The sequence below is a fragment of the Scyliorhinus torazame genome, chromosome 17, assembly GCF_047496885.1.
Source record: "Scyliorhinus torazame isolate Kashiwa2021f chromosome 17, sScyTor2.1, whole genome shotgun sequence".
In the NCBI taxonomy this organism is placed as follows: Eukaryota; Metazoa; Chordata; class Chondrichthyes; order Carcharhiniformes; family Scyliorhinidae; genus Scyliorhinus; species Scyliorhinus torazame.
This window is the reverse complement of record NC_092723.1, coordinates 174012538-174027708: the sequence shown is the minus strand read 5'-3', so window position 1 is coordinate 174027708 and position 15171 is coordinate 174012538. Positions and strand designations below refer to the sequence as shown.

The following is a 15171-nucleotide window of genomic DNA, read 5'->3' as shown; positions in this document are numbered from 1 at the left end:
CCTGGGTGTGGACCCCAATACGGGGGAACCACCGGTTCGTCCCAGGGAGAACAGATGGAGGGTTTTTGGGGTGGCACAGGGCAGGGATACGAAGGTTGGGGGACCTTATTGTGGACGGGAAGTTCGCGAGCCTGGGTGAGCTGGAGGAGAAGTACGGGCTCCCCCCGGGGAACACCTTCAGGTACTTACAGGTAAGGGTGTTTGCCAGGCGGCAGGTGGTGGAATTCCCACGGCTGCTGCCACACACAGTACAGGACAGCGTGCTCTCGGGGGGGGGGGGAGATCTCGGAAACTTACCAGGTGATGCAGGAGGAGGAGGCCTCAGTGGTGGAGGTGAAAGGTAAGTGGGAGGGGGAGTTGGGAGAGGAGATCGAAGAGGGGACATGGGCAGATGCCCTCGGGAGGGTGAACTCTTCCTCTTCGTGTGCGCGGCTCAGCCTCATACAGTTTCAGGTGCTGCACAGGGCACACATGACCGGGACAAGGATGAGCCGGTTCTTTGGGGGTGAGGACAGGTGTGTTATGTGTTCAGGGAGCCCAGCAAATCACACCCATATGTTCTGGGCATGCCCATCGCTGGAGGAATTTTGGAGGGGCGTAGCGAGGACGGTGTCGAGGGTGATAGGGTCCAGTGTCAAACCGGGCTGGGGGCTCGCAATATTTGGGGTCGCAGAGGAGCCAGGAGTGCAGGAGGCGAAAGAGGCCGGAATTCTGGCCTTTGTGTCCCTGGTAGCCCGGCGAAGGATTCTTCTTCAGTGGAAGGATGCGAGGCCCCCAAGCGTGGAATCCTGGATCAACAATATGGCGGGGTTTATTAAGTTGGAGAGGGTGAAATTCGCCTTGAGAGGGTCGGTACAGGGGTTCTTTAGGCGGTGGGAACCGTTCTTCGACTTTCTGGCAGGACATTGGTCAATGGCAGCAGCAACTCGGGGGGGGGGGGGGGGGGGTGAATACTTTATTTTCGTTTTTGTTATTTACACTGGAGGGTCTGAGGGGTTGTATATACCTGTTGTGTTAAGTCGGGGTGTTAATGTTAATTTATTAATTATGTACAGGGGGGAGGGGGGTAGGGAGGGTTCCTTTTCTAGACTGTGTTTTGTACTTAACCCTGTTGGGTTCCTTTTTCATTTTGTTATTGATATTTTATGAAAACCTTAATAAAAATTATTTTAAAAATATATATATTCGGAGGCCCAGCTTTGAACTGCACTATCTTGGCATGGCTGATACTCCAGAGAGCCACTGTCATTCTCCCGAGGCGGCACCTCAACAATCCTAGTAACTGTTGGGGGACAGATTGCTGGACTGCAATGAGACCCTGAAGACCCCATTGAATATTGGGGCGGGACTTACCCACCAACCCTCACGCCACATGTTTTTCAGCGGCAGAGATGGCCCGCCAGCAGGATTTACTGACCCGCCGTTGTCAACAGGATTTCCCGTTGATTGCATCCCCCGTCGCCGAGAAAACCGTGCGTCGGCATGGGACCGGAATATCCCGCCAGCGTGAACAGCCGGTCGATCGCGCCCTTGGTATTCACAGCATGGTACCACTGGTACCTGTAGCCATGCTCTCAGGGCTTCACTGCTGGCATTGACAAGAACAATGCCAGCATCTGCTCTAATTGTAGTTGATGCACTCCTGGCCCGTGGATAGAGTACCTCTCTCCTCCTGTCCACTTTCTGAATCAAGGCCTCCCATGCTGCACGTCCGAGAACCATTGGAGCCCACCCTCCGCCATGTTGTGCTATTCCTGTATCTTTCCCAAGCCTTAGCTTCCAGAACGACTTCTACTTGTCTGAGCCAGCATGCATCTCCCCTTTAAGAATTGTAGGCCGGTTTTAAATTCTACAGGCAGGCTTGAATTTGTTGCAGCCTCATGATTTTCCAACCAACTCTCAGGCGTGCAGTCACCCAGAACTGGCTGCGATCATTTAAATGTGAAAGAAGTGTGAGGTTTGTGGGCTTCCTGGTTCAAAAGCAACAGGTGCAGGTTAATCACATGATGCTGTCCCGAGGCCCACTTTTAGGCTGAAACTTCGCAATTGGAAAGAGAATTTTTCCCGACGTTCTTGAAAAATTGGTAAATGTTATATTTCTTGAAACAAAATGTTCTCGTAAGTTTAATTATTAATTCACTTTAGATAAAGTGTGTTCTGGGTATTGAATGCTGGGCCAAGAGTTAGCATATTGGTTCACCCCAGGGACCTTGGTTTAAAATCCACACAAGCCAAAGAGAGTCCAAGTAACCACGCTTTCCTATCTGTAAAAGACCCAGGTGAAGTTCGTCCATATGGTTTCAACCTTTGGGTAATGGACAAACAATGGCTTTCTTGAGAAATGGGCCCTAGTGATCGTTGCCTTGATGTCTTGCTCTGGAATTTATGGAAAACTGGAGCATACGCTTACTGTTCATAATCTGATTGATGCGTTTGTGAATTGTTTATGGCTTTCATATTTCTCCGTGTCTGCGTGGGTTTTGCCCCCACAACCCCAAAGATGTGCAGGGTAGGCGGATTGGCCACGCTAAATTGCCCCTTAATTGGAATGAATTGGGTACTCTAAATTTATCAAAAAAAAGAAGGAACACCTTGATTTGAAAATTCTCATCCTGGTTTTCGATTTCTCCGCAGCCTCACCTCTCCCTATCTCTGTCCTCCAGCTTCGTAACCTTCCCAGATCTCGGCACTGCCCCAATTCCAGCCTCTTGGGCACCTGGATTTGAATTGTTCCACCATTAGTGGCTGTTCCTTCAGTTGCCCAGTTCTTAAGCTCTGGAATACCCACCCTTCACTTCTCTGCCTCTCTCCCTGCTTTAGACATGACTTTTAGACATGACCAAGATTTTAGTCAACTGACTTAATGGGCAGGATCCTCTGGTCCCCCAAACACGTGTTTCGTCGGCAGTGCGCATTCGCTGGCAGCGGGAACCTCTCTTCCCGCCACTTGTAAATGGGATTTCCCATTGGAACCACCCAGGCCGTCAGGCGGGGGTATGCTGCCAGCGGGAAAGAGAATCCTGATGACCGGAGAATTCCGGCTGATATCTCCTTGCGTGGCTGTGTTTGTTTTTTCATAATGCTCTAATGAAGCACTGAAGGACTTTTCCTCATGTTAAGGGTGCTAGATAAATGTAAGTTGTTCTTGTTTGCCTGTGTCGACATTTGGAAATTGTTTACCATGGCTGTTCCTTTGTTCTGCACAAAGAGTGAAAAGGGGGTGAGTTGCACTGCTGGAGGGAACAGAGAAGCAAGACCAGCAACGCGGGTTCAATTCCCGTACCAGCTGAGATTTCTGAATTCTCCCTGTGTCCCCGAACAGGCGCCGGAATGTGGCGACTCGGGACTTTTCCCAGTCACTTCATACTTGTGACAATAAAAGGTTATTATTATTATTGTGCAAAATCTTGGTTCGGCCGTGTGGATCATTGGTCCCCTTGGAGTGGGTGATGTTGAGAACCTGGAAAGGATGCAGAGGAAGGATACTAGATTGATAGTTTAAAATCCCTTAGTTGCCATCACAGATTTTGAGAGTGGGGTTCTTTAGCTCAAAGTATTGATGTTGGGGCTTTGATTGAGTAATTCAAAATGAAGAAGTGATTAGATTGTGTTCATGTGGATGGACTATTTGAATCTAGAGATGAATGTAAATGTTACATAAACAATGATCTTAGCTGAGATGTCACAATGCTTTCTCCTTTTCATTGACTTTGGGAAATGTTGCTGGCTTGTTCAGTGATTGTGATTTGCTGAACTTGTTCAAAAGGGAGCTGATTTTTACAATTGATTCACTCAAGGAATGTGAACATTGCAAGGGCAGCATTTATTGCCCATTCCTAATTGCCCTTGACAGTGGCGGTGAGCTGCTACCTTGAACTGCCGCAGTCCATGTGGTGTAGGTATACCGACTGCGCTGTTCGGGAGGGAGCTCCAGGATTTTGACCCAGCGACAGTGAAAGAACGGCGATATATTTCCAGGTCGGGGTGGTGAGTGACTTGGAGGGGAACGTCCTGGTGGTGGTGTTCCCATGTGTCTGCTGCCCTTGTCCTTCTAGACCGTCGCGGTTGTGGATGTGGAAGGTGCTGTCTTAAGGAGCATTGATGGTGCTCTTGTAGATGGTGCACTGCTGCCACTTTGCATCGGTGGTTGAGGGAGGGAATGTTTGTGGGCAGGGTGTCAATCAAATGGACTGCTTTGTCCTGGTTCTGTAGTTTACGCAGTTGGAATGTTGGCTGATGTGCCTCATGTTTGATATCTGGAAATTAATTTGATCGTCTTCGAGGATCAGGGAAATTTTGCAGATTATTTTTCTGAGTTAGCTGAGAGTAGTTTTTTTGTAATTCTTGCATTTCTTCGGAGGTAGTTGCTACTAGCATACGGGAAGCATGCTACTCAATTGCACCCTGGCCATATGGCACAGATTGAGTGAGCCAGCTTGTCTTTTTCTGTCCATTGTGTTTAAAAAAATATATATATTTATTAAAGTTTTTTAACACAATTTTTCTCCCTTACAAATAATAACCCCCCCCCTCGTAACAAAAAAAAACAAGAAATCGCGGAGAGCAAGATATATACATGGCAAAATTATATATTTACACAGCTTTGTACACTGGCCCTCACCTGTACGTGCCAGTTTCCCCAACCCTTCATGTTATCCCTTGCTCATCCACCCTCCCAGGACGTCCCCTCCACGGCCCCCCCCCCCCCCCCCCCCCTCAAGGTTGCTGCTGCTGCTGACCGACCTTCCTCTAACGCTCCGCGAGATAGTCTAGAAACGGTTGCCACCGCCTGTAGAACCCCTGCGCAGACCCTCTCAAGGCGAACTTAATCCTCTCCAACTTTATGAACCCGGCCATATCATTTATCCAGGCCTCCAGGCTGGGGGGCTTCGCCTCCTTCCACATTAGCAAGATCCTTCGCCGGGCTACTAGGGACGCAAAGGCCAGAATGCCGGCCTCTTTCACCTCCTGCACTCCCGGTTCGTCCACTACTCCAAATATTGCTAGCCCCGAGCTTGGCTTGACCTGGACTTTCACCACCTGAGATATTGCTCCCGCCACTCCTCTCCAGAACCCCTCCAGTGCCGGGCATGACCAAAACATATGGACATGGTTAGCCGGGCTCCCTGAGCACCTTCCACATCTGTCCTCTACCCCAAAGAACCTACTCAACCTCGCCCCCATCAAGTGCGCTCTGTGGACCGCCTTAAATTGTATCAGGCTGAGCCTGGCACACGAGGAGGAGGAATTAACCCTTCCTAGGGCATCAGCCCACAGACCTTCCTCGATCTCCTCCCCCAGCTCCTCCTCCCATTTACCCTTCAACTCTTCTACCAGCGCTTCCCCCTTTTCTTTCAACTCCTGGTGTATTACCGACACCTTGCCCTCCCCGACCCATACACCCGAGATCACCCTATCTTGAACTTCTTGTGCCGGGAGCAACGGGAATTCCCTCACCTGCATATATCTAAAGGCATTTCCCGGGGGTCGTTGTGTTTTTTTGTCTGTGCGCATGCACTTGTAAAGTTAAGGGAATTAGAAACTCGTTCGCAAGTGTTAACCTTTATTGATTGCCTCAGTGTGTCTGTCGCTGCTTTAGATGGGCATGTCCAAGACTGCAATCAGTATCTTTACTTTGCAGTTTGCAGGCTGTCCTTTCATTTGCAATTTGCTTCAAAGTGTAGCTCCTGTGTTACAAATGCCACCACACAGATCATACATTGTGAGCAATCTCTGATTCCATTGGCTTACAATTTGATTGGCTATTTCTCTGAAAAAGACAGACAGCAGTTAGGAAGTGGTATATTTATAGTCACAAACTCCCTTCATTGACCATTCTGATCTCGTATTTTATCTGTTGAAAAGTATATTCTTTCAGCCATTACCCTGCTGTGTGGATCATGCCCTGATGTCCGTCAATGTCTTTCGTTCATTAAATTGTTGAGATTTTAAGGGCAATTACACCGTTAATATTTAATGATAACTACATTGTTAAACAGGTGATGGGTATTTGTACACCTATGGTCTAGGGATGGCTGGGACACTGGGGGTGGGAGTAGTGTTGACTGTGAATTAAGGCAATAAACTCCCTCCAGCAAATAAAGTAGCTGTGTTTTAACTTCACCAACACGCATAGATCCGCGTAACAATGTCTGCGTTGCTTTATTGTAAAAGAGAATAAAATAATAATTATTTTTTGGCTATTTAGGGAAAATTATTTTATACAGGCTGTGTGTCTGACCTATAGGAGTCCATTGCCATGACCTCAAATGTTTACAATCTATTTAAATGACCTGCAAGCAGGGAGAGAGTGTAACATGGCAGATGATACTGAAATAGGTGGGAAAGCAGGCAGAGAAAAGGAGATACAGATTTTACAGATGGATATAGATAGGCTAGGAGATTGGGCCAAAATTTGGCAGATGGTGTTTAATGTGGATAAGAACATAAGAACATAAGAACTAGGAGCAGGAGTAGGCCATCTGGCCCCTCGAGCCTGCTCCACCATTCAATGAGATCATGGCTGATCTTTTGTGGACTCGGCTCCACTTTCCGGCCCGAACACCATAACCCTTAATCCCTTTATTCTTCAAAAAATATCTATCTTTATCTTAAAAACATTTAATGAAGGAGCCTCAACTGCTTCACTGGGCAAGGAATTCCATAGATTCACAACCCTTTGGGTGAAGAAGTTCCTCCTAAACTCAGTCCTAAATCTACTTCCCCTTATTTTGAGGCTATGCCCCCTAGTTCTGCTTTCACCCGCCAGTGGAAACAACCTGCCCGCATCTATCCTATCTATTCCCTTCATAATTTTATATGTTTCCATAAGAGCCCCCCTCATCCTTCTAAATTCCAATGAGTACAGTCCCAGACTACTGAACCTCTCCTCATAATCCAACCCCTTCAGCTCTGGGATTAACCTAGTGAATCTCCTATGCACACCCTCCAATGCCAGTACGTCCTTTCTTAAGTAAGGAGACCAAAACTGAACACAATACTCCAGGTGTGGCCTCACTAACACCTTATACAATTGCAGCATAACCTCCCTAGTCTTAAAACTCCATCCCTCTAGCAATGAAGGACAAAATTCCATTTGCCTTCTTAATCACATGTAAACCAACTTTTTGCGACTCATGCACTAGCACACCCAGGTCTCTCTGCACAGAAGCATGTTTTAATATTTTATCATTTAAATAATAATCCCTTTTGCTGTTATTCTTACCAAAATGGATAACCTCACATTTTCCAACATTGTATTCCATCTGCCAGACCCTAGCCCATTCACTTAGCCTATCCAAATCCCTCTGCAGACTTCCAGAATCCTCTGCACTTTTTGCTTTACCACTCACCTTAGTGTCGTCTGCAAACTTGGACACATTGCCCTTGGTCCCCAACTCCAAATCATCTATGTAAATTGTGAACAATTGTGGGCCCAACACTGATCCCTGAGGGACACCACTAGCTACTGATTGCCAACCAGAGAAACACCCATTAATCCCCACTCTTTGCTTTCTATTAATTAACCAATCCTCTATCCATGCTACTACTTTACCCTTAATGCCATGCATCTTTATCTTATGCAGCAACCTTTTGTGTGGCACCTTCTCAAAGGCTTTCTGGAAATCCAGATATACCACATCCATTGGCTCCCCGTTATCTACCGCACTGGTAATGTCCTCAAAAAATTCCACTAAATTAGTTAGGCACGACCTGCCCTTTATGAACCCATGCTGCGTCTGCCCAATGGGACAATTTCCATCCAAATGCATCGCTATTTCTTCCTTGATGATAGATTCCAGTATCTTCCCTACTACCAAAGTTAAGCTCACTGGCCTATAATTACCACTTTCTGCCTACCTCCTTTTTAAAACAGTGATGTCACGTTTGCTAATTTCAAATCCGCCGGGACCACCCCAGAGTCTAGTGAATTTTGGTAAATTATCACTAGTGCATTTGCAATTTCCCTAGCCATCTCTTTTAGCACTCCAGGATGCATTTCATCAGGGCCAGGAGACTGGTCTACCTTTAGCCCCATTAGCTTGCCCATCACTACCTCCTTAGTGATAACAATCCTCAGGTCTTCAGCTGTCATAGCCTCATTTCTATCAGTCACTGGCATGTTATTTGTGTCTTCCACTGTGAAGACCGACCCAAAAAACCTGTTCAGTTCCTCAGCCATTTCCTCATCTCCCATTATTAAATCTCCCTTCTCATCCTCTAAAGGACCAATATTTACCTCAGCCACTCTTTTTTGTTTTATATATTTGTAGAAACGTTTACAAACTGTTTTTATAATCTGAGCAAGTTTACTCTCATAATCTATTTTACTCCTCTTTATAGTTTTTTTTGTAGCTTTCTGGTGCCCCCTAAAGATTTCCCAGTCCTCTAGTCTCCCACTAATCTTTGCCACTTTGTAAGTGTGAGGTTATCCATTTTGTGTGAAAAAATAGTCAGGCAAATTATTATCGAAATGGAAAGCAGATTCAAAATGCGTCTGGGCAGAAAGATCTGGGTGTCTTCATTCAAGAATCGCAGAAAGTCTATATGCAGGTACAAAATGTAATAAGAAAGGCAAAAGGAATGTTAGTGTTTATTGAAAAAGGACTGGAGTATAAAAGTAGAGAAGTGTTGTTGCAATTGTATAGGGTGTTGGTGAGACCACATTTGGAATATTGTGTCCAGTTTTGGTCTCCTGATTTGAGGAAGGATGGGGTGGCATTCGAGGCGGTTCAGAGGAGGTTCACCAGATTGATTCCGGGGATGAAGGGGTTGACGTATGAGGAGAGATTAAACAGTTTGGCCTTCTACTCGTTGCAGTTTAGAAAGATGAGAGGGAATCTGACCGAGGTGTATAAAATATTAAAAGGGATCGATAAAGTAAATGTAGACGAAATGTTCTCCCTTGCGGGGCAATCGAGAAAAGAGGTCATGATATAGGTTGAGAGGCGGTAGATTTAAAACTGAGATGAGGAGGAACTACTTCTCGCAGAGGGTGGTGAACTTGTGGAACTTGCTGCCCCATAGTGCGATGGAGTCCATGTCATTAAATGGTTTAAAGAGGGAGATAGATATATTTCTGATAAAAAACGGGTTAAAGGGATATGAGACCAGGAAGAGATCAGGCATGATCTGATTGAAGGCGGAGCAGGTTCGAAGGACTGAATTGCCTACTTCTGCTCCTAATTCCTATGTTCCTAAGTTCCTATGATAACAGCTCCAAATTATTATTATTACTAAGAAATTTACTCTGATATGTAGAGTTACACTTCAGCCAACATGGAATGCCTGCTCTCTCACGGATCCACCTTGCTTATCTGGGAGCTTCAGGTGCCGAGTCTATGCTGACTTGACCTTATCTCCCGTTTGTTCCTTTAATTAAAGCAAAACCAAAGTGTGCACTTACTTGTTGATTTATTTGCAGCAAGCCCCTGACTGGTCTGCTCAGAGTCAGGGCTCAATGGAGCTGAATAATAATTAGGCATCGAAGTAATGGGTGGGTTGAAATCAGCTGGAAAAAGAAATCAAATGGAAATGGACAATAATGGGCGCAAATAAACTAAATCATGTTTACCTTTCTGCCAAAGCAAATCATCTCAAAACTTCTGTTTTCAATTTCAACATTTTGTAAATTTTGAGTTACCCAGTGTTATATTTCCGGATTTAAAAAGCGGATTTTTCACGTGAGCGAGGGTGTTATTTTGAATGGATTTTGGGTGGGATTGTCCCGTCTGCCAGCCACGTGCTTCACGGCCGTTTGCTGGCCGCGGGCGGGATTCTGTTTTCCCTTCGGCCATCAGTGAGGTTTCCCATTGTAACCGCCCCACGCGGCTGCGAAACCCGCTGGCGGGAGCGCGCGGCCAGCGAGAAAATTGAATCGCAAAAAACGGAGAATTTTGACCCATGTATCATCGCATTATTAATAAGAAAGAGATGCGGGTGGATGAGGTGTTGAACCGAAGTTGGATGGAACAACAAAATTATTCATGAGCTTATTCATATAATCGAAGAACATCTCACATCCATTGTGTTGGGGAAAGTCTTTTCATCCTCATTGCCCCGTGAATGGAAAAATAGAGAAAGGCTTTTTGAAACGGGAAGGTTGCGAGAGCTGTCAGTCTTTTAAAAATATATATTTTTATTGAACATTTTCGAATCTATAGATACAAAACATGAACAACCTCAAAACAAACATCCCCCCACCCTCCCAACTTTTGACGGGGACCTTGAAATACATGACAAATGGCTGCCATTTTATGTTGAATCTCTCAATCAAACCCCCCAATGTATATTTAATTTTCTCAAGGTACAAAAACTCAATGAGATCCTCCAGCCACGTCGAGACACTGGGTGGAGAAACTGACCTGCACGGCAACAGAACCCGCCTGCGGGTAATCAGCGAGGTAAAGGTTAAGACCCCGCACCCGTCTGCAGGTCCGGCAGGTCCACCCCCCCAAAAAACGGCTCTGAGTGCCAGGCTCCAATGCCCTTTGGAAGATCAGCAACGTGGTGCTGAAGAAGGAACCCCAGACGTTCGCTAGCTTAGACATGTCCAGAACATATACATGTGATTCGCTGACCCCACCCCCCCACATTGCCTCCTCAAACACTAGCCCTTGTTAAATGTGCCCGATGTACCAGCGTTAATTGTATGAGCTTCACCCCACAGCCCCATCTCCACTTCTCTCCCCCCCCACTTCTTCCTCACACTTGCTGTTAAACCCCTCCAGCTATGTCCTCCGCCAGAATCCTCCCATAAATTCCAGAAGTACTCCCATCTTCCGCCAACGACAACACCCTCTCCACCAACGACGAGCGCAGCAATGGTTAAAGCTTCTGGGTTGCTGTAGAATAGATAGCAGACAGAGTTGCTGTGAGATAGCAGATGCTATCTCCCTGGCCCTAGAATCAACACTCGAACACCTCGACAGCAAGGACACCTATGTCCGACTGCTGTTCAGAGACTTACAGCTTTGCCTCCAACACCATTATCCCGACAAGACTAATAACCAAACTTTGCAGCTGGGATCCTTGACTTCCTCACCAACAGACCACAATCTGTCAGGATAGGTAACAGCACCTCCTCCACAATAGTCTTCAACACCGGAGCCCTGCAAGGATGTGTGCTCAGTCCTCTACTGTACTCCCTATACACACATGACTGTGTGGCAAGATTTAACTCCAACTCAATCTATAAGTTTGCGTATGATACGACTGTGATGGGTCGTAACTCAAACAGTGACGGTCAGACTACAGGAGGGCGATAGAGCGCTTGGTTGCATGGTGTACCGAAAACAACCTCTCTCTCTAAATGTCAGAAAGACCAAGGACCCCCCCCCCCCTCCCCGGTCTACATCAACGGATCCGAAGTGGAGATGGTCGATAGCTTGGGGGTCACCATCACCAACAGTCTGTCCTGGCCCACTCACGTTGATGCAACAGTCAAGAAAGCTCAATAACATCTCTGCTTCCTACGGAAGCTAAAGAAATTTGGCATGACTGCATCAACTCTCACAAACTTCTACAGTAGTGCCATAGAGAGCATCCTGTCCGGCTGCATCACAGCTTGGTATGGCAACTGCTCGGCCCAAGATCATAAGAAACTGCAGAGAGTGGTGAACTGAGCCCAACGCATAACACAAGCTTGCCACCCTCCCGCTGCCTCAGGAAGGAAGGCAGCATTGTCAGAGACCCCTCATGTCCAGGCTTTGACCTCTTCCAGACCCTTCCATCAGGCAGAAGATACAGAAGTCTGAAGACCTGCACATCCAGACACAGGAACAGCATTTACCCACAGCTATTAGACTCCTCAACGATTCCCCCTCGGACTGATCTGTTCCCTGTAGGAACACTATTCTCTATGCTGCTCTCCAATCACTATTTGTTGAAGTACCATTTGTCAATGTACTTTGTCAATTAAAAAAAAAAATTGTCGACTATGTATGGACTGTGTACGTTCCCTTGGCCGCAGAAAAATACTTTTCTCTGTACTTCGGTACATGTGACAACAAAATATCAATCAATCAGAATGAAAGAGACAAGAGTTCTGCTTCCCCACGAAACACCTTTATTTCTTTGATCCAACTTCACACACAAACCTCCACCAACAAATAATGCCACCTGTAACCCCTTTATGTATCTGTGACTTCTATTGGATAATAGACATCAAATTAGTATTTAATTGGAAGGTCTGTTAATCCATTCCTAACAGACAACACAGTGAAGGTTGGAAAAATTCTCCCAGCAAAATTCTGAACCTGCAAGTATCTGAACACCCCCGACTGCGCTAACCCATACTTCTCCGCTAACTCCTCCGGACTCGCAAACCGCCCCTCCAGGAATAAATCCTCCATTACTGCCACCCCCTTATCCTCCCAACCTCTAAACCTGGCACCCAATCCAGCCGGTTCAAACATGTGATTGTCCGTAATTGGAGTCACCTTCGACCCTGCCCTCGCCCTAAAATGCTGCCGTGATTCTTTCCATATTTTTAATTCGACTCCACCACTGGATTCCCCGAAATCTTTCCTGGAGCAAACTGCAGCGGAGCCGTCACTCGCCCTGTCCCCTCACACGACCTCGCCTCCTCACACGACCTAGCCTCCATCCCAATCCAGATCTCCGCACCAGCCCAACACCTTCTCCGAGTTCGCAGCCCAGTAATAGCGCATCAAGTTCGGCAGTGCTAGTCCCCCAGACTTCCGGTCCCTCTGTAGGTTGTCTTTTCCGAATCCTCACCACTTTACCTGCTCATATAAACAGCGAGAACAAACCATCCACCCCCATGAAAAATGCCTTTGGTAGAAACACTGGTAGGCATTGGAATAAAAGCAAAAGCCGTGGTAAAATATTTGTCTTCATGATTGCACTCGCCCAGCGAGAGACAGAGGGAGCCTGTCCCACCTCTGTAAATCCACCTTAACTCTATTCACTAAACTTGTAAAATTTAACTTCCGGAGCTGCACCCAATTCCGCGTCATCCGCACCCCTGTGTGTCTAAATTGAGAGCTCGTCAAACGACATGGCAGTACCCCCAAGCTATGTCTACTGAAGACATGGCACACCCCCTTCCCTGGCGGAGTGATGGAAAAACATTTGCTTTTATCCAAATTCAATTTATTCCTGGAGAAAGCACCAAACCGCCTTAACAGCCCCATTATGTCCCTCATCACGGGAACTGGGTCCATAATGTACAACAAAATGTCATTGGGGTAAGGCAATACCCTGTGCTCCTCCCACCCCCACTACCCATTATCCCCCTCCAATTATCCAAACTTCTCAAAGTGAAGGCCAACAGCTCAATCGCCAATGAGAATAGGAAGGGGATAGGGCACCTTTACCTGGAGCTAACATTATTTTTCCGAACACTGCACCTTGGTTCCTTGTAGAACAGTTTGACCCATGACACAAACGTAGACCCCCATCCCGAACTGCTCTAACAACGCAAACAAGTACCCCCACTTTAGCCTTTCAAAGGCCTTCTCAGCGTCTAAACCACTATTACCTTTTGTTCTCCCCCTTCCCTGCTGAGAGAGGACCACATTCAGTAGGTGCCACACATTGGAAAATAATCGCCTACCCTTCACAAAACCCATTAGATCCTCCCCAGCCCGCTGTGGGAGTCACCCCTCCAACCTGAGCGGCAGCTTCGCCAAAATCCCTGCATCCACATTTAACAATGAGATTGGCCGGTATGACCCACATTCCACCAGGTTCTTATCCTTTTTCAGCAAAAATGGAATGGACGCCTGACTCATCTCCGGGAGGGACCCCTGGGGCCACCGAATCTTCAAACGCCCCCACCTGTAACGGCACCAATCAGCCTGCAAACTTTTAATAAAATTCCACCAGAAACCCATCCGGCCCCGGTGCCTACTCCCTATCGCCTTCCTAATCTCCATCCCCAACGGATCCTCCAATGCTTCTCGATCTTCCTCCTCCACCCTGGGATACTCCAACTCCTCCAGAAACCCGACCCTGTCCAAATCATCCTCCAGCCACCGACCCCCCCCCAAAAAAACACCTGGATAATCTCTCGGGAAGCCGCCTGGCCTCTCAACTGGCCCGCCGTCAGACGACTGGACATCTCCCCTGATGTACCTTCAATCCACAGAGAGGCAGCAAGAGCGAGTGAACGTAAGGCTTTATTAGTCATGAACTTGCCGAGCCAGAGTCAGTAGTACAGATGAATGCTGCCCACAAGAGGCCGGCCTATATATGCCGCGGTGTGGGCGGAGCCAGAGGCGGAGCCATACCAGGGTTACAGTACAGTACCTGGAAGCAGTTCATATCACCACTTCCAGGTCATAGGTCACAGGTTATGGTATCATGCATGCATTATGGTGAATACATTCACCACATTCCCCTACTCATAAACTGTCCCATGTACCTGTCTAAACTGCCGCACCCGTTTATCCGTGGATACCAGGTCAAATTGTGCAAAAGCTTCCTACTGGACAATAATTCTGAAATGGAATCCTCCATATACATCCCACCACCTCCAATATCTCATTCACCAAGTGCTCACGTTCCTTCCTAGCTTCCCCATCCACCTGCACCTTATATCCAATCGCTCCACCCTCACCACCATCTTCAGAGCCTCTCATACTACAGAGGCCCCTTGTTAAACCCAATGTACTCATCCACCACCGTGACCATCCGTAGACAAAACCCCAGATCCGCTAGCAGCCCCCACATCCAAACTCCACACCGGCCGTGAGGCAGCAGATACTGGGAGAGTTTCTGGAACAGGGAGCAGATACTGCAAGTGTATCTGGGAACCGGGAGCAGATACTGGGTGAGTTTCTGGGAAGAAGGAGCTCCAGACCCACAACTACCAGGTGCAGAGCATCGGAAATCACGAGCGGAATACTCCCTTCTCCTCACCCAGGCAACAACAACCTCCCTATTATTTAAAAAAATTGTTCCGAGAGTAGCACTTGTGCATCGACAAGAAAAGGAGAACCTCCCCCCCCACACCCCTCCCTGCCCCTGGGTGCAAAAATCCCATGGATTTCCCCCCCCCCCCCCCATCTCTTTCATAAATGCCATCAATGCTCTTGCCCCTTCGTAAGGGTCAACGACATTTGCTTGGAATGGTCCACTTTTAGATTCAAGACCATATTCAGGTCCCCGCCCAAGGTCAACTGATCCATGCCATGAATTGGGATT

General features: G+C 47.2%; 2 protein-coding genes across 3 annotated transcripts in view; one reads left to right on the top strand and one right to left on the bottom strand.

Moving 5' to 3' along the window:
* Nucleotides 1-15171, top strand: part of ccdc78 (coiled-coil domain containing 78) — a 140702-nt gene that overhangs the window by 3244 nt on the left and 122287 nt on the right. The gene's annotated exons all lie outside the window — the stretch shown is intronic.
* LOC140394424 (WW domain-binding protein 2-like) overlaps nt 5547-15171 on the bottom strand; it is a 43763-nt gene continuing 34138 nt past the window's right edge. For both annotated transcript variants that reach the window (XM_072481685.1, XM_072481686.1), the window contains exons 8-9: nt 9407-9511; nt 5547-5770 (exon numbers count right to left, since the gene is read on the bottom strand). In XM_072481685.1, coding sequence (XP_072337786.1) covers nt 5763-5770; nt 9407-9511 — 113 coding nt within the window. In that variant the 3' untranslated portion in view covers nt 5547-5762. The remainder of the gene's footprint in view (nt 5771-9406; nt 9512-15171) is intronic.